This window comes from Brachyhypopomus gauderio, chromosome 15 (genome assembly GCF_052324685.1).
Source record: "Brachyhypopomus gauderio isolate BG-103 chromosome 15, BGAUD_0.2, whole genome shotgun sequence".
In the NCBI taxonomy this organism is placed as follows: domain Eukaryota; kingdom Metazoa; phylum Chordata; class Actinopteri; order Gymnotiformes; family Hypopomidae; genus Brachyhypopomus; species Brachyhypopomus gauderio.
Genome location: NC_135225.1, coordinates 744543 through 770508, shown reverse-complemented (window position 1 = coordinate 770508; position 25966 = coordinate 744543). Strand labels below are relative to the sequence as shown.

General features: G+C 46.6%; 1 protein-coding gene across 3 annotated transcripts in view; it reads right to left on the bottom strand.

Annotated features, from left to right (window-relative positions):
• Window positions 1–209: 209 nt before the first annotated feature.
• Window positions 210–25966, bottom strand: part of arhgap10 (Rho GTPase activating protein 10) — a 69700-nt gene continuing 43943 nt past the window's right edge. For all 3 annotated transcript variants that reach the window (XM_076973822.1, XM_076973821.1, XM_076973820.1), the window contains 5 exons: window positions 25095–25218; window positions 18275–18443; window positions 10323–10454; window positions 8319–8410; window positions 210–1282 (listed from right to left, as the gene is read on the bottom strand). In XM_076973822.1, coding sequence (XP_076829937.1) covers window positions 1161–1282; window positions 8319–8410; window positions 10323–10454; window positions 18275–18443; window positions 25095–25218 — 639 coding nt within the window. In that variant the 3' untranslated portion in view covers window positions 210–1160. The remainder of the gene's footprint in view (window positions 1283–8318; window positions 8411–10322; window positions 10455–18274; window positions 18444–25094; window positions 25219–25966) is intronic.

Below are 25966 nucleotides of genomic sequence, written 5' to 3'. Positions count from 1 at the left end.
GGGCGGGGCAGTATGGGGCAATTCAGCAAACGGTCCTAGGAGGCACGTAAAGAGAGCAAAACTCAGCTTACCAGAGACCTGGCAGGAATCACACTGGATCCATGAATGTTCCTCTTTGATTCCATCAACCTTCAATGACACGCAGTGATAACTGGGTTGGAGAATCAAGCCAATAAACACAGTACAAAAAAATGGACATGAACACGAGATAACAATAAAATGCCTTTATTTAATATCAACTGACAGGATGTCCAAAAATAAAAAAAAAACTCAAAGCCAAGTCAAACCCTTTACAAACATCATAAATCAGTGATAAATGACTGTGAGGGTGCTCAGTCTAACGGGGGTTCAAGAACACGAAGCTCTGAGGGACGTGTGAGTGCGTCCAGCCGGAGGGGAGTGGTGTAGTGCGGATAGAGTCGGGGGCATCTGTAGGGCATCTTTAACTGCCCCCCGATGAGGTCATACACACGTGAGACACAAATGTAATGTGTCAATAGTGCATTTCTCATCATTGTGTAATGCTTTTGTTCACTACCCATTTTGGGTGATGGGGCATTTTCTTGCTGTAAAATATGTTGCTATGTACAGAATATGATGGTCATCAATCCACGTCCAAGTATTGGGGGTGTAAAGGAAGCTGATGTACAACTGGTTCAACACCACCCTGAGCACCACCGCTGCTTCACCGGGCGGAGCACTTCCACAACACCAAGACTTACAGCAGGACCTCCATGGAGATGGTTCTTCACTGAGGAACCTTAAAAGCACACTGCTCTCTGAAAGCTTCAACTACAACACATTCTTATTTTAGCTTACACACTGGACACACGTTATTCAATTAAATGAACTGTGTCTGTTAAATAATATAAAATACAACGTACAGCCATGCAGGAAATCTAAAACCACACACGCACACGCACACACACACACACACACACACACACACACACACACACACACACACACGCGAACGCTCCCACGTTAAATATGCAGTTGGGGACGTCACGCCTCGTTCCCGAGTGCTGCTGAACACTTTAGTTTTACACAGCAAGACAAACGGATATTTTCCTGAAACAAAGCGAGTGTATGGAGGGGGCGGAGCCACAGCTGGGGCGGAGCCACGGTTGGGGCGGAGTCACAGGCAGGGCAGCTCGGTGTCATGGAGTCCATGCGGGTGAAGAGGGACGCTGCTCCAGGATCTCCACGTAGTTCTCTGGGATGAGGCCCCGTTTGCCCTCCAGCTCCCCCTCCAACCAGCCTGGCTCACGGGACGGGGTCACTGTGGGGGGGGGGCAGACACAGCGGTCAGACACCTGCACCTCACCTCAGATACACCTGCACCTCACCTCAAATACACCTGCACCTCACCTCAGATACACCTGCACCTCACCTCAAATACACCTGCACCTCACCTCAAATACACCTCACCTCACCTCAAATACACCTCACCTCAAATACACCTGCACCTCACCTCAGATACACCTGCACCTCACCTCAAATACACCTGCACCTCACCTCAAATACACCTGCACCTCACCTAAAAAAATACACCTCACCTAACCTCAAATACACCTCACCTCAAATACTACTCACCTCAAATACTACTCACCTCACCGCACCTCTAATACACCTGCACCTCACCTCAAATACACCTCACGTCAAATACACCTGCACCTCACCTCACCTCAAATACACCTGCACCTCACCTCAAATACACCTGCACCTCACCTCAAATACACCTCACCTGCACCTCAAATACACCTCACCTGCACCTCAAATACACCTGCACCTCAAATACACCTCACCTCAAATACACCTCACCTCAAATACACCTCACCTCAAATACACCTCACCTGCACCTCACCCGACCAGTCAACAGTTGGGGGGGGCAGCCACACACTGGTCTTTCACTGGAAATAACAGCACATTAACTGCACACCTGCTTAATCGTTATTTTCAATGCTAATTAAAATACCAGCAGACTGCCATCAAGGTTGGAGCAGAGTAACACACACAGATACACAAACAAGAAAGCACACACACACACACAAGCTCATACACACACAGGCTCATACACACACACTAAAGGTGACATGCAGAAGTGAACAGATATAGCAGCACACACACAGACTTAAGTTAACACACACACACTGAAGTGCACACACACAGACTAAATCCCACATACACATACTCACATGTATAATAAAGCTTAGACATGTACACACACTCTCACATCCACACCCCCCACACACACTCACACACACCAAAGTTAATTAATCTGGTGAGAATAACTTGCTCATCTGCCTGGTGGAGTGTGCAGGTAAAGCACACTAGGAATGAAAGTGTTCACTGCAGCCAAGATTTAATCAAATACACCTCACGCCCCTCCCACAACCACCCCTCCCACACCCCTCACGCCCCTCCCACACCCCTCACGCCCCTCCCACACCCCTCACGCCCCTCCCACACCCCTCACGCCCCTCCCACTCCCCTCACGCCCTTCCCACGCCCCTCCCACACCCCTCACGCCCCTCACGCCCCTCCCACACCCCTCACGCCCCTCCCACACCCCTCACGCCCCTCCCACACCCCTCACGCCCCTCCCACAACCACCCCTCCCACACCCCTCACTCCCCTCCCACACCCCTCACGCCCCTCTCACTCCCCTCACGCCCCTCCCATACCTCGGCTTCCTGCCGACGCTGCTTCCTGCTGACCGACGCTGTTGCGGAGCGAATTTTGAAATTGTTTTCTAAAGTATAATAACCTATTTACGTGCTAATCTTTACCTTTTGCATTCCTATATACATTTTACAGGTTTTATTCCGGCCGCTGACCAACTTTCTGCCTTCACAAATCAGCAAGCGTAAGTTTATATATCGGCTAGACACGGTAAGTGTTTTGATTTATTCATGGCTGGTGTTGGTTTGTTCCCGTGTTCGGAGTGTGGCATGTTTAGTCTAGACCCTTTCGCCACTGATAGTAATAGTGATAGTATTTGTCAGAGGTGCAAACTAGTAAATTCTCTCGTGGCGAAAGTGGAAAGCTTAGAGCGACGCGTCCACTCATTATTGAGGGATAGAGAGACAGGGACAGGGTCTGTAGTAGGTGTGGACGCGCCAGGGAGAACTAGCGCCTCCGCGACTCCGGCGATAGAGCCCTCACAGCGGGGCGAATGGGTGACGTCTCGGCGGCGTAGTCGGAGAGCGAGGGCTGCAGCTAACGCCAGCGCTAGCCCACCAGAGCACCACTCCCCGGTTCACGTGTCCAACAGGTTTGCCCCGCTCAGTGTTACACCCACTGAGGAGACTCTGGTCATAGGAGACTCTATAGTCCGACACGTGAAAGTAGCTGTAGCTGTAGGGGCACCAGCGGTTACAGTCAGCTGTTTACCGGGAGCCAGAGCGCCGGACATTAGTGGCAACCTTAGATTGTTAGCTCATAGGAGGTTTTCTAGGATAGTGATTCATGTAGGGGCCAACGATATACGTCTGCGGCAGTCAGAGGTGACTAAGGCTAATGTTAAAGAGGTGGTTAAATTAGCCCAGACGATGTCCGATGCCGTAATCTGCTCTGGCCCCATCCCAATGCGGCGCGGTGATGAGCAGTACAGCAGGCTCACGTCGCTAAACCGCTGGATGTCCAAGTGGTGTTCAGAAAATCAAGTGGGCTTTATTAATAATTGGGAAGAGTTCGAGGGCAAGCCTGGTCTTTTAGGCAGGGACGGTGTCCACCCCACCCGGGATGGCGCTGCCCTGTTATCTTGCAGCATAGCCCATAGCCTGTTAGCTAGTCGGCAGAGTAGCACTAGAAGCTGCTGACTGTCCAGGGTCGCGACCAGGCCGCAGACTAATGGGTTAAACCTGTCTGCTAGCTGCTTAGAGGCGTCACCAAGTTCCCTTAGGATTGAGACTGTGTCTGTGCCCCGGGTTAAACTAAATCATAAGAAAATAGTCCGCCCGAAGTTTTTAACTAATATACAGACTTCACATCAAATTATTACAACCTATATGACCGATCTGAAAATTGGATTAATCAATATTCGATCGCTCAACTCAAAAGCAGTTTTTGTAAATGAACTTATAACAGACCAGAAAATTGATATTCTTTGTCTAACTGAAACGTGGGTTCAATCTGGTGATTATTTAACTCTAAACGAAGCCACTCCTGTGGGATATAGTTATATACATAGACCTAGACTGTCAGGCAGAGGAGGTGGAATATGTATAATCTATCGTGATTGTTTAGAAATTCATCAGAAATACTTAGATATCTCAAACTCATTTGAGATGCAGTCTATTAATGTTATTAGTCCATCTGAAAATAAAAGTACATTCTCCCTAACTAATGTATACAGACCACCAGGGCCTTACTCAGATTTCTTAAACGATTTCACCGATTTTGCAGCAAATTTAGCAGTATGTAGTGACAAAATAATAATGGTAGGAGACTTTAACATACACTTTGATAATGCGGAGGATCCACTGACAAGGGCTTTTACTTCTATATTGAACTCTGTCGGCATTAAACAAAACGTAGTAGGACCTACACATTATCGAAATCATACCCTAGATCTAATATTAACGCTGGGTATCGACGTAGATAATATAAACATACTCCCGCAAACCGTAGCAATCTCCGATCATTATTTAGTAAAATTCGATTTTCACCTTAACATAAATACCCGCCCGTCTCCTCGGCAGTGTATAAAGCGCTCAATAAATTCATCAACAGCAACACGGTTTATTGAAACCCTCCCTGACTTAACTGCTTTAGCCCACTCGCCATCCGATCCAGGAGAGTTAGATAGTCTAACCGACTACTTAGAGAATACCTGCAGATCAACTCTAGATATAGTAGCTCCACTAAAATATAAAAAAGCTAGATCCAAAAAGCTCGCCCCGTGGTACACTGACCAAACTAGAAACTTAAAACAAATAGCACGTAAATTAGAGCGGAAATGGCGATCTACTAAATTGGAAGTATTCCACTGTGCCTGGAAGGATAGCATTATTGACTACAAACGGGCACTCACTAAAACACGCTCAGCATACTTAGCCTCACTGATACAGAAAAATAAAAACAACCCTAGATTTCTTTTTAATACTATTTCTAAACTTACAAAAAATCAAGCAGGCACAGAACCTCAGATTCCAATAAACCTCACTAGTAATGTATTTATAGATTTCTTTGATAATAAAATAGAGAATATTAGACAAAATATAAAACCCTTTATTAGCAATACAACTGGTATGTCATCTGGCTTGGTTGATATTGATTTAAATTACATACCGGGAGAAAAACTTGATGCTTTTCATCCACTCCCAAAATCAGAATTAGAGAAAATAATTTCTTCCTTAAATTGTACTACCTGCACATTAGACTCAGTTCCCTCAAAGTTATTAAAAGAGGTATTACCAGCTGTAACTGAACCTCTTCTAACTATAGTTAACTCATCCATTACAATAGGTCACATGCCCAAATCATGTAAATTAGCAATTATCAAACCTCTGATCAAGAAACCAAATCTTGATCCGACTGTGCTATCTAATTATAGACCCATTTCAAACACATCATTTATATCTAAGATCATAGAAAAAGCTGTTGCCCAGCAATTATGCCTATATCTGCATAGGAATAACACATTTGAAAAGTTCCAATCTGGTTTTAGGCCCCATCACAGTACTGAAACAGCATTAGTTAAAGTAACAAATGATCTCCTCCTTGCATCAGATCAAGGCTATGTATCACTGTTAGTGCTTCTTGATCTTAGTGCAGCTTTCGACACAATTGATCATAGGATCTTGCTAGAAAGGTTAGAACGCTGGGTTGGAGTCTCAGGCACAGCCCTTTCATGGTTTCAGTCTTACTTAACAAATCGCTATCAGTTTGTAGAGCTCAATAATATTTCATCCAAATGTACAATGGTTAAATATGGGGTCCCGCAAGGCTCCATCTTAGGACCACTATTATTTACATTATATATGCTACCATTGGGCACAGTTATAAACAAACATGGTGTCAATTTTCACTGCTATGCGGATGACACTCAACTTTACATATCAGCCAAACCCGATGACAAACTCAGTTTAGGAAAAATTGAGGCCTGTGTAAGAGATATTAAATGCTGGATGTCTCTAAACTTCCTACAATTAAATGAGGACAAAACAGAAGTTCTCCTTGTGGGCCCTAAGGCCGCAAGACAGAAAATTCCAAACTTAATGCTTAATCTTGCAGACTATCCCATTACACCTGGCACAGTAGCCAAAAACCTAGGCGTCATACTCGACTCCGACCTATCATTTGATAAATATATAGATCATACTACTAGGATAGCTTTTCTACATCTCCGCAACATTGCCAAATTAAGAAATGCATTATCACAGGATGATGCAGAAAAATTGGTGCACGCCTTTGTTAGCTCTAGACTAGACTACTGCAATTCACTACTGTCAGGATGTTCAATTAGGAATCTAAATAAACTTCAAGTAGTTCAAAATGCCGCAGCTAGAGTTCTGACCAGAACTAGAAAATTTCAGCATATTAGACCAGTCCTATCAGCCCTGCATTGGCTCCCAGTTAAATTTCGTATTGATTTTAAAATTCTATTATTAGCATATAAAGCACTACACGGGCTTGCTCCTGAATACCTCCAGGAACTTATTTCCTATTATGAACCCCCACGTCAACTAAGATCACAGGGTGCTGGTCTGTTATTAGTTCCACAAATTAACAAGGTAACAGCAGGGGGAAGAGCCTTTTCTTATAAGGCCCCCCAGCTTTGGAATAATCTTCCTAAATGTGTCCGGGACTCTGACACAGTCACAATCTTTAAATCTAGGTTGAAAACCCACTTATTTAGTCTAGCGTTTGATAATTAATATCCCCCTTAGATAAAGGTACAGATCCAGGGGTTCATAGACGAAGGGTTTTATGGTAGACTGGGGTGCTGGTGCTGTCATCCTGTCACTGCTCGTGGTCACTCAAGTTTGTTGACAGTGCAGTGAACGGATGCCATTGTCTCAGAATGCCCCCAAGCCTATGTTACCTTCTGGTTCTGCCTTTTTTTAGCTAGGCTGTAATAATTTAACTTAGTGCCGGAGTTGCTGCCACACTCCAGAAATGTTTATAATTTTACCTGTCCTGTATATGTCCTCATACAGAGCTTTTCTTATAAGGCCCCCCAGCTTTGGAATAATCTTCCTAAATGTGTCCGGGACTCTGACACAGTCACAATCTTTAAATCTAGGTTGAAAACCCACTTATTTAGTCTAGCGTTTGATAATTAATATCCCCCTTAGATAAAGGTACAGATCCAGGGGTTCATAGACGAAGGGTTTTATGGTAGACTGGGGTGCTGGTGCTGTCATCCTGTCACTGCTCGTGGTCACTCAAGTTTGTTGACAGTGCAGTGAACGGATGCCATTGTCTCAGAATGCCCCCAAGCCTATGTTACCTTCTGGTTCTGCCTTTTTTTAGCTAGGCTGTAATAATTTAACTTAGTGCCGGAGTTGCTGCCACACTCCAGAAATGTTTATAATTTTACCTGTCCTGTATATGTCCTCATACAGAGCTAATTTTCCCTGTTTCATTTCTCCACATGGCTGCCCGCCTGCTTGAGGAATAATGAGATGAGGAGAGACAAGCGATCCATCCTGGCCGGCCACCTCCTGCCTAACCGGATGCCTACACCATGATGGACATTATTACATATTTTTCGGTCTAAATGGACATTATTGCATCTTTTACATTCTGTCTACATTCTGTCTATATTATTGTTGTTGTCATGGTGACCGGTGTCGGCCAGAGGAGGATGGGTTCCCCCCCTGAGTCTTGGTTCCTCTCAAGGTTTCTTCCTCATGCAAAAAACTAGGGAGTTTTTCCTTGCCACTGTCGCCTTTGGCTTGCTCACTGGGGGCTAGGACTCGGCACTTGTAAAGCTGCTTTGTGACAACAACTGTTGTAAAAAGCGCTATATAAATAAAATTTGATTGATTGATTGATTGACCTCTCACGCCCCTCCCACAACCGCCCCTCCCACACCTGCCACGCCCCTCCCACAACTGCCACGCCCCTTCTACACCTCTCACACGCCCCTCCCTCCTACAAACAACAGAGCAGGCAGCATGGCATGATTAAAACATCCACTCTCCTCTCCCTCCATCTCTCCAGCTCCCGTTACTCCACCCATGCTCTGGTCCTCCAACAGCCCCCCCCCCCCCCCCCCCCCATGCTGATATGAGATCAGGGCGGGGGGATCCAATATCCCGGCTGTGTTGGGGTGCGTGTGGCTCGGGCGGTAACGCTCCACTCACCGGCGTGGAAGATCGCCCCGACATGGAATGACAGTTCTGACTCGTGCTCGGCTTGGCAGGGAAACACGGCCTTGGCCTTCATCACGGAGACACTGAGAAACGGAGACAATCAGTTAGCAGGGGACACGTCTCGGAGTGGGAGAGAGGGATTAGGACACGTCTCTGAGTGGGAGAGAGGGATTAGGACATTCTCAATCTGGCAACCACTCGTGATTCTGACAGTGTGCCTGTGCATTTCTGTAACAAGTTGCTGGAAAACATCTGTACTTTTAAATCTCACTTTCACGTACACATGTGCACACATCCACCTACCACCACACACACACACCCACACACACACACACACACACACACACACACACACACCCCATACACACACACACACACACCCCATACACACACACACACACACCCCATACACACACACACACACACACACACACACACGTTTTGAATACAAGGAGGTTGGAGCCAGTAGGAAGAGAGCCCCTCCCACCAAGGCCTGTCCTTTAGTATGAGAAGAGTGCGTAGTTAAAGTGCCGTGGTGGGCGTGGTGGGCGTGGTGGGCCACGGTGGGCGTTCCTCACCAGTACGGACCTCCTCCCTCTTCCGTGGAGAGCACAGAGAGTTTACCACACCTGGCAGGCTGATAAATATTTCATACAGCCCTCCAGAGCTTCAGCGGTGGGTTTTAGAGGGCTGGAGTCATAACAACACCAAGAAAGTTTGCCATGTATGTTTGCAAAAGAGAATTTCTCCAACTCTAACAATAGAATACAGGGAAAGTCAGAGTGTGGAAGGCCAGGCTGGCGTTGTGCAGTCTGCAGCCGTCAGGAAACATTACTGGTTTGTGAACTGAACGAATCTGACCAGCTGCCACTGGGAATCAGTCATTTTAGGGGGAAAATTAATGCAGGTTCTTGTCTGGAGCTGAACTGTAGATCATCCTAATGACCGAGTGTGTGTGTGTGTGTGTGTGTGTGTGTGTGTTTATGTTTCCTGGGGTGCAGGAATGTGTGGATGTTTGTGTACCTACACAGAAGACATGTTGGAGCCACAGTGATGGTGGAGTGTCAATGATGGTCAAAGCTTGTGTATGTGCGCACGCGCGTGTGTGTGTGTGTGTGTGTGTGTGTAAGACAGAAAGTACATGAACAACTGATCTGACCAGGTGATGGCACAGCTGGGATGTGAAGGTGAACGCTCGCTGTAGTCTAGAACACATATGTCAAAGTCAATAATTGATTATCTATGGCCCCCTGGATGATATTTAATTACTATTAGAACCGGCCCGCAGGTCACAGCCGCCCGCTGGTGTTTTGCACGCACAAACACTACATTCCCCACAATGCAACGGTAGCCCGCGAAGTCACTGCAGCGCGCACAAGCGGCGAGGATCAGCGTGGCAAAAATGACATAATCACAGTGGCTCCGCCCGTGCGCGAGGGCGTCGCACGCTGTCGATTCGCGAGGTCGTGCACCTCTGGAATTTTGGAACTTTGTTCATTGCGCTGAGGCGCGGCGCGCGCAAAGTCATGTTTGCAGGGTTCTTACGCCTTTATAAGGTGGAATTAAAGCACTTGTACGTCACTTTCAAGGTCCATTTCAATATTTCCCAGCACATTATACTTGATAAAGTTAAATATTTATACGTATATTCGAAATGATTCGAAATAATTCGCTTTTTATTCACATTAATAAATTAATGGTTGTTTATTTTCAAAACACCCAATCATGTACAGGACATGTTTTCTTTGAAGGAAGTTTGTTTTTATCTGTTTGCTTGTTGAAAAATGTTTTCACTTGAAATTACTGACATTTTTTTAATTACTGACTAGGTCTTGGTTCAATAGGCTATGTGCAATCATTTCAATATGTTTTAATAAACATTGAACCAGTCCGGCACTCGGCTTGTAGCAAATTTGGTTTTTTGGCCCTCTGTGTATTTGACTTTGACATCCCTGATTTAGAAGGTGGAGGTCGTGTGAGGTGGAGGTTCTGTACCTGTCTGTTGGTTTGCTTTCGCAACCTCCAGCTGCTTCTGCACACGGTTCTGTGGGCAGATCCACACACTGGGTCTGAGACGGTCCTGCACTGAGACTGGAGTTCATCCATGCTGCCATAGCAGAGCACAGCCTGTGGAAACAGACCAGTGTCACCACCCACATTAACCCCCAGACCTCCGCATAGCAGACGGGACGTACACACACTAGAGTCAGTCATGCTGAGGGCGTGCGACGCACGTGGACACACGTGAACAGGAGGGGTAGAGGACACGTGGACACACGTGAGCAGGAGCGGGTAGAGGGCACGTGGACACACGTGAGCAGGAGCGGGTAGAGGGCACGTGGACACACGTGAGCAGGAGCGGGTAGAGGGCACGTGGACACACGTGAGCAGGAGAGGGTAGATGGCACGTGGACACACGTGAGCAGGAGAGGGTAGATGGCACGTGGACACACGTGAGCAGGGGAGGGTAGAGGACACGTGGACACATGTGAGCAGGAGGGGGTAGATGACACGTGGACACACGTGAGCAGGAGGGGGTAGAGGACACGTGGACACACGTGAGCAGGAGGGGGTAGAGGACACGTGGACACACGTGAGCAGGAGGGGTAGATGACACGTGGACACACGTGAGCAGGGGGGGTAGATGACACGTGGACACACGTGAGCAGGAGGGGTAGATGACACGTGGACACACGTGAGCAGGAGGGGTAGATGACACGTGGGTACACGTGAGCAGGAGGGGTAGATGACACGTGGGTACACGTGAGCAGGAGGGGGTAATGGAGCCGGTGGGGGAGCAGAGGTATCCTGGTGTGTCAGGTCTTCCACAGGCCAGTGTTCCCTCAGCACTGGGCTCTTAATGAATCGATTGTGATATTTTACATTCAGTATTTTTACTACTAAAGCAAAATACTTTTTAAGCATTTGCTTTTTGCACTCAAAATATCTAAAACATATTTCTGTCACCTGTTATGACAAGAATGCAAGAATTCTTAGGTGTGCGTGGCGTGGAGTGTGTTTCTGACGTCTCCCAGCCTCTAGTACTGTACAGCGCTGCATTCTCCATACTGTGGTAGAGCGCGAGAATTCTGACACGCCAGCCCGTCCTAATGAAGGACCTTCTAGACATACTGCTTACTGTACAAAATAAACCCGACCGCCACGAGATGGAATGAAATGAGAGCTAAGAAGGAAGCTAGAAGAAGCTATTTATACTTTTCTAATACAGTGTGCATGCACCCACACACACTCTCTCACACACACAAAATTATGCAAGCAGTTGCACAAGATTTCAGACAGATGGGCTAAAAAAAAAGGCAACAGAACTGGACCAAACTCACAGAGAGACACAAACTACACACTCTTTCGCCATAATTATTCCTCCCCCTGAGTGTGTGTGAGGTTCAGAATGGCCCTGGGTCCCTCCACGAGTCTGTGTGTATCACTGACACTAGTAATAACTTATTTATATATCATCAGTCAGTCATCATGCTGAATTAAAGTTCAGTTTTCATTTAGTTAATAGCTACATTACACCATTAGAGCACACACTCATCCCCTGGGCCATAGGATCAATTCTGCTGTGATATTAGCACTGAATACCCATTTAATATGTGACATCCAAAAAGATATGTACATGGATCTACAAAGAGTATGAACATGAACTAATTTTAAATATGATGTTCTAAATGTAGAAGTTAATGGGGAATGCCAAAGCCAAACTGTCTGAAATACTAACAGACCACGTCCCCTTTAAACCAGACGCGTCCTGGAACTGGTTTGATCACACTGGGTGTATGCAGCACGATGCCTGACTTACGCTCCCTGGGATTCCCAAATGCACTCAGAGGGGACGTACGGGGGACATGGAGACACAGGGAGACACAGGGGAGACACATGTACTCTGATAGGTATACCGCCACATTCCCTTGCCCAGTCCAACAAAAGTCTGTCAGAATACTGTGAATATAAAGAGCAAAATGGCACCACAGAAGTGCACCAGAGCGTGGACAGAGCATGGTCACGTGGACAGAGCGTGGTCAGAGCGTGGTCACGTGGACAGAGCGTGGTCGCGTGGACAGAGCGTGGTCACGTGGACAGAGCGTGGTCACGTGGACAGAGCGTGGTCACGTGGACAGAGCGTGGTCACGTGGACAGAGCGTGGTCGCGTGGACAGAGCGTGGTCGCGTGGACAGAGCGTGGCCGCGTGGACAGAGCGTGGCCGCGTGGACAGCTGTGGTGAGGAGGTGTTAGAGCTCCACGCCGCTGCCGTTACTGTGCTCAGTCCTCTGATGTCTGTATGTTTTTCCCTGATGGTGGGAGGAGTGAGGGAGGAGTGGAGGAGTGAGGGAGGAGTGGAGGATTGAGGGAGGAGTGGAGGAGTGAGGGAGGAGTGGAGGAGTGAGGGAGGAGTGGAGGAGTGAGGGAGGAGTGGAGGAGTGAGGGAGGAGTGAGGGAGGAGTGGAGAGATGTCACACATCCGCTGCTCCAGCAGGAGTGAGAACACAGGAGACGGCCAGAATAATGTGTGAGTCGCAGGACGACACATGGGGAGTGTGAGAGTGTGTGTGTGTGTGTGTGTGTGTGTGTGTGTGTGTGTGTGTGTGTGTGTGTGTGTGTTAGGGGTTAGAGACACTGAGAGTGTGTGTGTGTGTGTTAGGGGTTAGAGACACTGAGAGTGTGTGTGTGTGTGTGTGTGTTAGGGGTTGGAGACACTGTGTGTGTGTGTGTGTGTGTGTGTGTGTGTGTGTGTGTTAGGGGTTAGAGACACTGAGAGTGTGTGTGTGTGTGTGTGTGTTAGGGGTTGGAGACACTGTGTGTGTGTGTGTGTGTGTGTGCGTGTGTGTGTGTGTGTTAGGGGTTGGAGACACTGTGTGTGTGTGTGTGTGTGTGTGCGTGTGTGTGTGTGTGTGTGTTAGGGGTTGGAGACACTGTGTGTGTGTGTGTGTGCGCGTGTGTGTGTGTGTGTGTGTGTGTGTTAGGGGTTAGAGACACTGAGAGTGTGTGTGTGTGTGTGTGTGTTAGGGGTTGGAGACACTGTGTGTGTGTGTGTGTGTGTGTGTGTGTGTGTGTGTGTGTGTGTGTGTGTGTGTGTGTGTGTGTGTGTTAGGGGTTAGAGACACTGAGAGTGTGTGTGTGTGTGTGTGTGTTAGGGGTTGGAGACACTGTGTGTGTGTGTGTGTGTGTGTGTGTGTGTTAGGGGTTGGAGACACTGTGTGTGTGTGTGTGTGTGTGTGTGTGTGTGTGTGTGCGTGTGTGTGTGTGTGTGTGTTAGGGGTTGGAGACACTGTGTGTGTGTGTGTGTGCGTGTGTGTGTGTGTGTGTGTTAGGGGTTAGAGACACTGAGAGTGTGTGTGTGTGTGTGTGTGTGTGTTTGTGTTAGGGGTTAGAGACACTGAGAGTGTGTGTGTTTGTGTTAGGGGTTAGACACACTGAGAGTGTGTGTGTGTGTGTGTTGGGGTGGGAAACACTGGGAGTGTGTGTGTATTGGAGGTTGGAGACACTGAGTGTGTGTGTGTGTGTGTGTGTGTGCGTGCGTGTGTGTGTTAGGGGTTAGAGACACAGAGAGTGTGTGTGTGCGTGTTTGTGTTAGGGGTTAGAGACACAGAGTGTGTGTGTGTGTGTTTGTGTTAGGGATTAGAGACACTGAGAGTGTGTGTGTGTGTGTTGGGGTGGGAAACACTGGGAGTGTGTGTGTATTGGAGGTTGGAGACACTGAGTGTGTGTGTGAGCAAGCGAGTGTGTGTGAGAGAGAAAAAGGTAAAGGAGGGATGTGTGAGAGGAACATTTAAAGGAGGTGAGTGTGCGTGTGTGAGAAAGAGAATGTGTGTGAGCGTGTGTGTGTGTGAGAGGGGTGATTTATAGCTCTGCAGTAGAGTGAGTTCTCAGTTATCAGTATGGGGTTCTACCAGCCCTGCAGTGCACCAAATCCACTCATTAACCTCTCTCTCTCTCTCACACACACACACACACACACACACACACACACACACACAGACCTTTAAAACCTCTATCTGGCTTCATCAGCTCCTCTCCAGGCCTCACCAGGCTGATGGAGGAAGAGGCTGATGGAGGAACAGGCTGATGGAGGCACTACTTCTCTCTTGAGATCAAGCAGCCATGTATCTCCACCTCTCAGTAAGAAGCTAAATCAAGTGAAAAAAAATTAAAATCCAATACAGTTGCCCTAGCAACCAGCAGAACCATAGGGAAAATGGTTTTAGCTAAAATTGCTTTTACAATTACAACGAAGCCAATCCGAGGAAAACTGCTTTATTTTGTAGCAGTAAAAATAGCAGACCTATGATTGCCTTCAATTCAAGGCAGGATTACAAACACATCCGGAGCAAAATCAAAGAGCAGATAGAATGTGTGTGTAGTCCACCGTGTTTGTAAAACACACCTTCACGCCCACAGCACAGCTGGGCCATGTGCAGGTCCACCAGTACAGGACGGTGGGCACATTATTATCTACGTTAGTCAAGACGTGCCACACACCTCAACCCATCTTAATGTGTGGATTCATCAGCTCAAACATTTGTAGTGATGGTGCTGGTGGTGGTAATGGTGTAACTGTGGGGTTTAAAGATGGCTATTCACCCCAGCTGTGGGGGTGGAGGTGAGTGACAGCCATCACATCAGCCAGCCAAACGTATTATGACCTGAGGTCCGTCACCTTGGGAAGGTGTGGCCACAAAATATAATACATAACAATTAAAAACAAGATTTTAAAGGAATTAAAGATAACAATAAAAAAATCAATAAAACTGGAAACTGAGAGAAAATAAATTTTAAAAGTAATAAGTAAATAGATAAATTATAAGAAAAATAAATAAAATAATTAAAATAGGCTATGTTTACGGTAACTACACTAACCAAAAGCCAGTTCAAATAAGTAAGCTTTTATTTTGGATTTTAAAACATCTAATGCTGGAGCTCTTCTAGTATCTCCTGACAGCTGGTTCCATTTAGAAACAGCACAATAACTAAATGCTGCCTCTCCTTGCTTAGTTCTTACCTTTGGCAGGACTAACTGATTAGTTTTTAGTGACCTAAGATTTCTGCCTGGCTCATAGCTCTGCAGCATGTCAGATAGATACACTGGTCCTACACCATTAAGTGATTTATAGACCAGCAGTAACACCTTATAGTCTATCCTGTATTGTACTGGTATCCAGTGTAAGAACTTCAGAATGAGGGTGATTGTGATCACCTCTTGTGCTACTAGTGACTCTAGCAGCTGCATTTTGAATCAGCTGTAGCTGTTTGATTGAGGGAGAGGAGAGCAAACCACCTCCCTCCACCAAGAAGAAGAGATGTACTGCAGCACAGCACGTCCTGGGGGGGATGGAGAGAGAGAGAGAGGGAGAGAAAGATGGAGAGAGAGAGAGGAAGAGAAAGATGGAGAGAGCAGCGTGTTACATAAGCAAAGCCCCGTCTGTGACCATGACTCCTGGCCAAGTGACGCACAGAGAGAGAGAGAATGAAAGAGAGAGGGGAAGGAGAGAAAGAGTGAGAGAGGAGAGAGAGGGGAAGGAGAGAAAGAGTGAGAGAGGAGAGGTTCTGCACTCTGAGAGGAATATTATGGGCAATACAAGAATGACAAGAGTGAGAGTGAGAGAGGGACGAGTGAGAGAGGGAAGGTGAAAAGATGTGTAGAGGAGAGTGAGAGTGACAAAGTTACAGAGCAAGAGAGGACAGACAGAGAAATCATACTGGAGTGAGTCGTAGAGAGTGAGCACCAGAGAAATCATACTAGAGTGAGTCGTGGAGAGTGAGCACCAGAGAAATCATACTAGAGTGAGTCGTGGAGAGTGAGCACCAGAGAAATCATACTAGAGTGAGTCGTAGAGAGTGAGCACCAGAGAAATCATACTGGAGTGAGTCGTAGAGAGTGAGCACCAGAGAAATCATACTGGAGTGAGTCGTAGAGAGTGAGCACCAGAGAAATCATACTGGAGTGAGTCGTAGAGAGTGAGCACCAGAGAAATCATACTAGAGTGAGTCGTAGAGAGTGAGCACCAAAGAAATCATACTAGAGTGAGTCGTAGAGAGTGAGCACCAGAGAAATCATACTGGAGTGAGTCGTAGAGAGTGAGCACCAGAGAAATCATACTGGAGTGAGTCGTAGAGAGTGAGCACCAGAGAAATCATACTGGAGTGAGTCGTAGAGAGTGAGCACCAGAGAAATCATACTAGAGTGAGTCGTAGAGAGTGAGCACCGAAGAAATCATACTAGAGTGAGTCGTAGAGAGTGAGCACCATTGGGCAGATGGGAGCAGAGTGTGAAGAGTGTGAAAGGGAGTGGAGACCAAGTTTATTTCAAGGTGATTCTGTAGGTCTGGCAGAGAACTGAATTTGTGAGCATAACACAATATCATTACATCAGCATTCAAAACCAGCTAGCTGCCCTGAACAGCAGGAGGGAGGGAGGGAGGGAGGGAGGGAGAGAGAGAGAGAGAGAGAGAGAGAGAGAGAGAGAGAGAGAGAGCGAGAGAGATAGAGAGAGAGAGAGAGAGAGCGAGAGAGAGATAGAGAGAGAGCGAGAGAGAGGGAGAGAGAGAGATAGAGAGAGCGAGAGAGAGAGCGAGAGAGAGAGAGATAGAGAGAGTGCGAGAGAGCGAGAGAGAGAGCGAGAGAGAGAGAGAGAGAGAGAAGAGAGAGAGAGAGAGAGAGAGAGAGAGAGAGAGAGAGAGAGAGAGAGAGAGAGAGAGAGAGAGAGAGAGAGAGAGAGAGAGAGAGAGAGAGAGAGAGAGAGAGAATTCAAGAAATGTAAACTCCTGCCAGACGGCAGTAGTTCCTCTTCTGTCTGTGCGCTAACTGAAGGGGACAGTGAGAGGAATTCAACACAAAAACACTGAGTTCAGGCCAAATACTCTTGTGCTCGTTCTAAGATTTCCAATAAAGACGAGGCAATCGTCCTCCTGCTGGTTGTGTTTCAGCCAAACCTACACGCCTCAAGAATCCACCAATCAGAGACAGTTAGGCGTGCACATCAGATTAGTTACTGGGGTAAGAGAAGGCAACACTGAAGAGTCTTCACCAGTCCTGCTTTAGTAAACCCACCATGTTGTACAAGAGTTTACCACGCTAGTAAAAGCTGTTCTTGAATGCCATAGTAACAAGAAGTAAATACTAAAGACAGGAAGTTCTCAAACACTCAGAGGTTTTTTATCCACAAGCTATCGGACCACTGAACTCTTGGCAATAATACTACACACATTATAATAACAATATTAATAATAATGATAATACTGCACCAAGTCACTTTGTGACACACGTCTGCTCCTGACACACTCACACCTGCATCGTCATTATTAAAGGGCCGCAGCTATTTTGTCTTTTGTTAGTATTTGCATGTCACTGTCTAGTGAGCTGAATGCTTCTCATTTAAAGCTTCTCATTGCATTGTTGACCCGAGTTAACCTGCATATGACACAGAATTCATTTCAATTCTGTAACACTGGAGTGCAGCAAGACACACGACCATCTCAAAGTGTTTAATGGTTTTATTATTAGCGTTTTATGATCACATTATTAGTGTTTAATGTCATTATTAGTGGTCACAGTTTGGTTAACTTCTCCTACTTCAATCCTGTCCGACAGGAAGTCCAACACTTCTGGACTCCTGTTCGTCCCATTACTAACAGTTTAGGTTGACGGTCCACACGTGTGTATAAACACGCAGAGCTGAGCTTCCGGGTTCTGTCCAAACTGCACGAGTATCGTGGTGCTACGATCCCACCTCGAGCACAACGCTCGTGTCAGTCTGAATGTGTGTCAGTCTGCTAACTGAACATGTGTCAGTCTACTTCAGAATCGAAGTTTAGACCTGCTAGCACGCCAGTCTCGCTCACCTTGACCTTGTGCACACGCCTCCAGCCCAATTATGCAAATGAGGCAGAGTAAACGAATAAGAGCGTGTTGTGGAGGTGGGCGTTACTTACCCAGAGTTCTGTGAGCTGGGGATGGTAGGAATGTTGCCATGGGGACTACCGCCCTTCCGTGGGGGGATTTCTGAGGCAGAGGCAACGGAGGACTGAGAGGAGACGGACTCGTTACTACCTAGAGACGCCTCGTCAGGGCCCGACGACACGGCTTCAGAGGGCGGAGAGACTGGTGGAGAAAGAGTGAGGGAGGGAAGAGAGAGAAAGAGGAGAGAAAGACAGACAATTGGACTACTGTGAGATCTCCTCAACTGGTTTGATTAAAACCAGAAACATCTCTGAAGTAGATCATCAAATCTCCAGCATCCAGCCACAGCTCCTGATGTCAGCTGAAATGCTGCAGAGTGAACGAGTGTTGCTTCACTGCTCAGAGTTCAGCCACTGCTGGTTTTGCCATCATAAATCTATTCCAGTCTAATAACCCATTTTGGTGTGCCAGCTGTTTCCCATTCTGAAGCACGGGAGCACTATGGAGCCTGCAAGACCAGAACCCCCTCACGCCCACCTCCAGCGTGTCAGGGCCGTCAGCGTGGCCAGACACTGTCCTGGTGGACGCTAACAGCCTAAATCTGCTCACACTCACAATAGAACAGAACTTTTATTGTCATTATGTTCAGGTACAATGAAACTTTGCATGATGTGTCTCCTACAGTGAGTGCAAAGGCAATACAGACAAGAAGAATAGAGCAGCAGTAATTACAGTAATTACAATCGAAATGTTCATAACTAAATTTTCATATTTGCAAGGGGTAGATAAGCATTAATAAATAATAAATAGAGCCGTTATTTCTGAGTGGTGTCTGTGGGGCGTGGTGGAGGCCACATGGTGGAGATAAAGATGTTCCTCACTGTACTAGTACTGCATCATGCTGTCCAGAACCTGAGTGATCTAAACAAGGAGAGACCAGGGTGTGTTGATGATGATGATGCTAGACTTCGTCACCAGACGGGTGGCATAAACAGCATCCAGACTTGGAAGTCTTGGTTCAATCATAGCGTGGAGTCACCTTCACCACGTGCCGCAGATCTTTCTACAGGGCAGCCTCTGGTGCAGTTGGCCTGGACGCTGTCCGTTGTGTTGTACAAGTTCCTGCACAGTGTATGTTGGAGACGGGCCCGTTTCAGATGCCTGAGGAAGAAAGGCTTTGTTGGAACTTCTCAGGAACCACAGACTGTCCACCCTGTCCACTGTTTCTCCACGTATGTGGTCCGTCTCCTCTGCCGTCCTGAGTCAGTGAAGATCTCCTTTGTCTTAGAAGTTTGGAGGACCGTATCATCCTGACACCACCAGGCCTGATCTTCTCTACATTGCCAGAAATCAGCTGAAAAATTGTGTTGTCGTCAGCGAGTTTAAGTGAGGAGGTGTGAAGGTGTGAAGAGTGTGAAGTGTGCGAACAGTAGAGGCCCAGCACACAGCTCAGAGGCTCCTGTGCTTACAGGAGAAGGAGACATGACTGCTGTTTGGCCCATAAAAACGTCCAAGTCCCATGAGGACACATGAGAACCAAGTCCCTGGGTCTGTGGGGGAGGACCACGAGAAATGTTGCCCTTACGCACAAATTATTATTTTTTTTATGGATTCCTAGGACTTCTACGTTTTGTTTAGGTCCTATCGGACTACGTTTGAGATAAGGGTCTGACTCCCAGTGCACTCCGAAACACAGCCAGTATACTACACAGAACAGCCACGCCTGACGTTAATATACCTACTGGAGAAAACAGCAGCACAGCAGCTTCTGACGTTTTGAAACCGTGGAGGTGACGTCACAACCTCACATTCGTGTTTTCCAAAAATCCAATTTTTCTTTATTCACAAAACCGTTTTCAGAATTTGAAGACAGATTTTCAGTGTAGATGTTCTGTTCTGTAGATGAATGGGCAAAAAGGATGAAAACAGGTGTGATTTACAATTGGTCTCCGACAGATGACATCAACCAATATGTATTGTGGGATTAATGGCCATTCTGTGGTCTTTCTGACGTTTATCAGTTCTGAGTACGTCCTCTGTCCTCTTTACCCTTAGTTGGTGAAATGGTACGCTCATATAGTGTGAAATCTACACGTTTGTTCTTATTTGTTTAGTCTCTTATTCTTTGTTCATTCTTATAAAGTAGTTAATATTCACACAATGTTTTGTTTGTTGTTTAGCAATCAGAAGCTCATGGGAGGCTGCTGGATTGAGTTAATCTGGACTGAGTTCACAGGGGCTAAGAGGTTAAAACGCTTCATTGTGGGCTACATCCTGCTGGACACTCCTCTTTCTGTAAATAGCAAATCAGCATACACTGGGCATTAGCCAATCAGCCAATAGCGTTTGGATGTATGTGGAGAGAAGGCGCTGGTTTAAATATCCGTCCTCCCCACTGGCCCAGGGTGAACTGCACTCCTATGGGTACAACAGATGTAAAACCACAAACCACAGCCCCCCCCTCCATGATCCTGTATCATGGCGTGTGAAGACAAATCTGCCCTCTGCCTGCAATACCAGACACTGCTGGATGTACTTGGAGTTGATATGCACAGGTCAGCCAAACGTGACACAAGGCTGATGTCAAACGTGTTAGTCATCTAGAGATGAGCACAAATGGGACCATTGTCTTCCAGTCCAAGAGTTCTGGAAATATTTAATACTGTTTTCCAACATTTCATCTGAGTTTCAGCCCTATTTCATATTTAAATTTGAGATGCAATGTGGAACTTGTTTTGGGTGCGACGCTGTTCCCAGGATGCATCTGCACCTAGTAAGAAAACGTGTGCTCACCGTGACACACACACACACACACACACACACACACACACACACACACACACACACACACACACACACACACACACACACACACACACACTTCATATTACACACACACACACTTCATATTACCCACACACACAAACACACAAACAAACAAACAAACACACACACGGACATAGTGCTGGGCGGTATGACCAAAATTCTATATCACGGTATTTATCAAAATGATATCGGTTTCACAGTATTTGACGGTTTTCCCCCATGCATGATTTGTTAACCGCATTGATTACCAAAATAATTTCTGCAGTAGAGTGGTTAAGAGTTAGAAAAATGTCTCCACCTATAGCTACGTTTATACTTTCGTGAGTGACCATAGCGCTTGACTCCGCCCACCTTGCGCGAACATCCGCGAATGGTGGAGACGTTTATACTTTCCGTGTCACATTCTTTGCAGTGTTCTCCGTAATGATATGTGGTAGTATAAAGAAACACCCTTCAAAAACAGGGGAAGGAACATTTACCTGACGAATTTTAATGTTGCTTTGTGTTCCAGGTTTGAAAAGTGCTGGAATTTAGGAAAGTACTTGAAAATGCTTGAAATTGTAACTTCGTTTCACAACAAATATCTGTCTGACTGAACAGTTCTCCTGTATTACGTTAACAAATATGAGCCTCTTGTAATTCCAGGACGAAACATGAGAACGTGAAGACGTTAAGATTGGGCGTTTTGAAAATAAACAACCATTAAATAATGTGATAAACAGTGAATTATTTTGAATCATTACGAGTATAAAGAAACTCAAGTTCAAGTTTTCAAGTTCTTTTTTTTTGTTCTTCTGTAATAGAAGCTCTCAAATAAAACCAAAATTATGGAAATATAAGCCTGGAGATGAATCAATATGTTGGTCCAACTGTCTACTTCAGTTTCAGCCCTAAATGATCATTTTCCTATATGTACAACTTGAGATAACTAGTGTTGAAGTGTACTAGTACCATTCGCTCAAAATGAATGAAACTGTTTACATTTCTGCTGCAGTATAAGTTTAAACAAATTTAAACATGGGTCTGTGGCGGGAGCTGAGTGCAGAGCGTTGCCGACCCCTGCCATAGACTAATCTAAAACTGGCATAGGCCTCTCTGCTGTAAATCGAGAAACAAATCGACACCCTAAAATCGGAAATAAATTCGAATCGAGGATTTAGAGAATCGTGACACCCCGAACACACACACACACACTTCATATTACATGTACAAACACTTCATATTACATGCACACACACACAGTTCATATTACATGTACACACACTTCATATTACATGTACACACACACACACACACACACACACACACACACACACACACACACACACACATTTCATTACACACAGACACGGACACACATTTCAAATTGCACACATACACACGGACACACTTCATATTACACACACACGGACACATTTCATATTACACACACACGGACACACTCCATATTACACATGTACACAATCCATATTTCACAAGTACACACTTCATAATACACACAAACACACCTGATGTTTAAAAGTCGCAAAACACTGTATAGAATGACGGTTATACTTAATTATAATCAATACTGAATATGTCGATAGTGTTTGATGTTTGTTTACAAGGGACTGCGTCCCTGTATCTTAGGTACACAGGTGTATTTCGTATCTTAGGTACACAGGTGTATTTCGTATCTTAGGTGTACAGGTGTATTTCGGATCTTAGGTGTACAGGTGTATTCTTTATTTTACAGTTGCAGATTGTATCTGGTCTGTACAAACCATCCCTTCCACACTGGTCAGCATCTGATCTCAGAACCACTACTGCCAGGATATTACGGAGTGTTCCACTATTCTCAGCCCAGCAGCTCCTGACGTGATCGTGGGTGTTGAGCTGGTTACAAACGTACAGGCACAGCAGTTTTGCCAGAGTTACACTCCATTGTCACTCTGGGGTTGAGAGTGGTCCATCACCCAAAAATACCCAATCAATAGCAGTCGTGAGGTCATAGACCCGCCCCACCAAGTCCTGTCTCCTTTGGTCACTGTTGCCGGTCAATCTTTCGGTACCACCACGTTAATCTGTGGTATCCTCAACTACATCACCGAGAGACAGAACTGCACATAATATTCTGGAATAATAGTTCTGAAATATCAGAACACAGAAAGGACTACGATGTGCATTTGAGATGAATCACAATGTCATTTATCAGCAGAGCATTGTAAATGAAGAGGACATTACCACTGAGGGAGAAGCTCACCTGTCCAAATGTTACGTTAGTAACTAAGTTAGTAAGGTACAGTGAAATGCTAGCTATATTCAGAGCGAACACCAACGCTACGATTTGTTGAATGTTGGCAGGGAGAGCAGCTACATTCATAAAATGGTGAAAGGTGTGTTAGAAAATGTCTGTCTTGCATGTCACTAGTGTTTCTCTTTTGTAGTATATTTGCACAGCCTGAAATAACACTCAATTAACTGGCTAGCATAGCTAACAAAACACAAGCAGGCAGGTGGCCAAGTTAGCCAACTTATCATTAAACAGTCTTTGTTTACAAACAACTGCGAGCTAAGTTAGCTAAATGTTAGCTGTTTTTGTGCATCTACACCGTCGGATGCTGGACGGTGGTGTGACCCACAGCAGGACATGCGGGACCCACAGCAGGACATGCGGGACCCACAGCAGGACATGCGGGACCCACAGCAGGACATGCGGGACCCACAGCAGGACATGCGGGACCCACAGCCATTCTGCACTTTCTCTCGTTATAAAAGCTTGACAGGACTCCCACGCCTAGTTACGGTTGCTAATGTAGGAGTGGACAGTGGCTGTCCAACCAACCCCTCCAACACTTAAACCCCACCCACAACACCTCCCCCCACCACCTCAAAGCACCCCCCCCCTCTATTTTCAGTACAGTACTACAGTCCACAGGCAAACATGACTGAACTTCAGCTCTTTTGAACAGAGTCCATGAGCAGGACTGTCTGTGGAAACTGTTCCAGTCTTCATCCTCCAGAGCAGGCGTACTCAACTAAATTTGTCCGCGGTCCAATTTTGGCAGATACCTGTGCCCTGGGAACGCCAATGTCTGATCTGGAGAGTGGGTGTGTCCTCCTGCAGGTCTGGAGAGTGGGTGTGTCCTCCTGCAGGTCTGGAGAGTGGGCGTGTCCTCCTGCAGGTCTGGAGAGTGGGCGTGTCCTGGACAGACGTAGCGTGTCCCGCGGTTCCACAGTGGAGCGCTAACGCGTGTGTGAACTACAGCAGCTACACACCACTCGTCCGTTCACAGACAAACATTCTGGCAGATACTGGTGATTTTCCACACTGAAATATTTATGAGCTCAGGACTTTGCCCAATATACCTGTTTTCCATTCTGCTCTTAGCTGCTTGTAGGTTATGGGCTATTTCACCGAGCTGTGAGGTAGCACGCCCCTGTCCAGCCGGTTATAATCCAGGATTAAACGATGATCCAGATGAGGAGTGTCACCAGGCCACCAGGGTCACTGTGTACGCTGCTGTGGATACACTGTCATCTCAGCAAGCCTTTCAACAAACCCAACAGTGTTGTTTGGTGGCATGAGTGATTAATCTGAGCTGTTAGTGTTTACAGCACAGCTGTAAGCTGCACAGCTACAGGCCTTCAGCACAACACAACACGCACCAGAGCGGTCTGAGTGAGGATTACGCTCCGTTCTCACACTGGGGTCAGGGTCACGCCAAAACTCCAGCGCTGACTTCATTCTGAGGGCTGCCACAGGGAGCTCAGTCATGCAGCACACAGCCCAGCCCGACCCGACCCGGCCCGGCCATGAGACAATTTAAAGTATGTTGCTCTAGCATTGAGGCAACCCGGGAGCCAATTAGCTTAGTACACCCATACACCCAGAGATCGTGGTAGCACTCCAGGGGGGCCCATCACCACTGGACTGCTTAGGGTGCGACTGATATGGGTTAACACTAGCCGGCCACGGGGTCAGACTGCAGACCCACTCACAGATATAAGGACAGAAGGATGGAGTCCTTGTGCAGACGCCCGTACCTGCGTGGATGTCTAGTACTTCAGGGTTGTACACAGCCACCGGGCGACTCTGACGAACCTGCTTCTTGGACTGGCGAGTCTGAGCAGTGAAGGGAGAGAAGAGAGACGGAGCGTCTCCAAATATCTGGAGGAAAAGAAGTCAAAGAGAATGTGTGGTTTAGACCTGGGGGTGAATGAAGAGAACAGTGTGTAGATGAGTGTGTGTGTGTAAGAATGAACAGACCAGACCAGACACACACACCTCATCCCCACTGGTCTCTCCCCACACCCACCCACACACACACACACACCCCACCACTACCAGGCCTAATCAACCTCTCCATTCTTTTCTCTCATACAAACACACACACACACACACACACACACACACACACACACACACACACACACACACACACACACACACACACTCATCTACATAGTTTTGTCCACACACTCCTTCACACTCCCAAACCTCCCTCACACTCACTCCCTTCACCACTCCTTACTCTCACTTATTTGCCCCCTTGCTCATTCCTGTTTCTACCCATTTCGCCCTCTCCCTGTCCCTCTCTCTCTCCTTCTCCCTCCCTCTCTCCCTCCCTCTATCTCTGCTTCTCTACACATGGACCTGAATACAAAGCACTCTGTGCTGTGAGCTTTGGGGCTCGGTGTAGTGTGAAGATGTGCAGTGAGAGAGGAGAGTTCATATCTGCCCATCTGCACAGTCCTTCAATCTCAACACCTGGCTTAACTTCCTCACACAAAAAGGGTGAAATAAATAAATGAAACTGAAGGTCATATCCTGAATGATTTTCTCATCTTTGGATGCACAGGAAACATTTACCCATTACATTTGTATAGTGGTTGCACTGACTGTCACAGCATTGGAA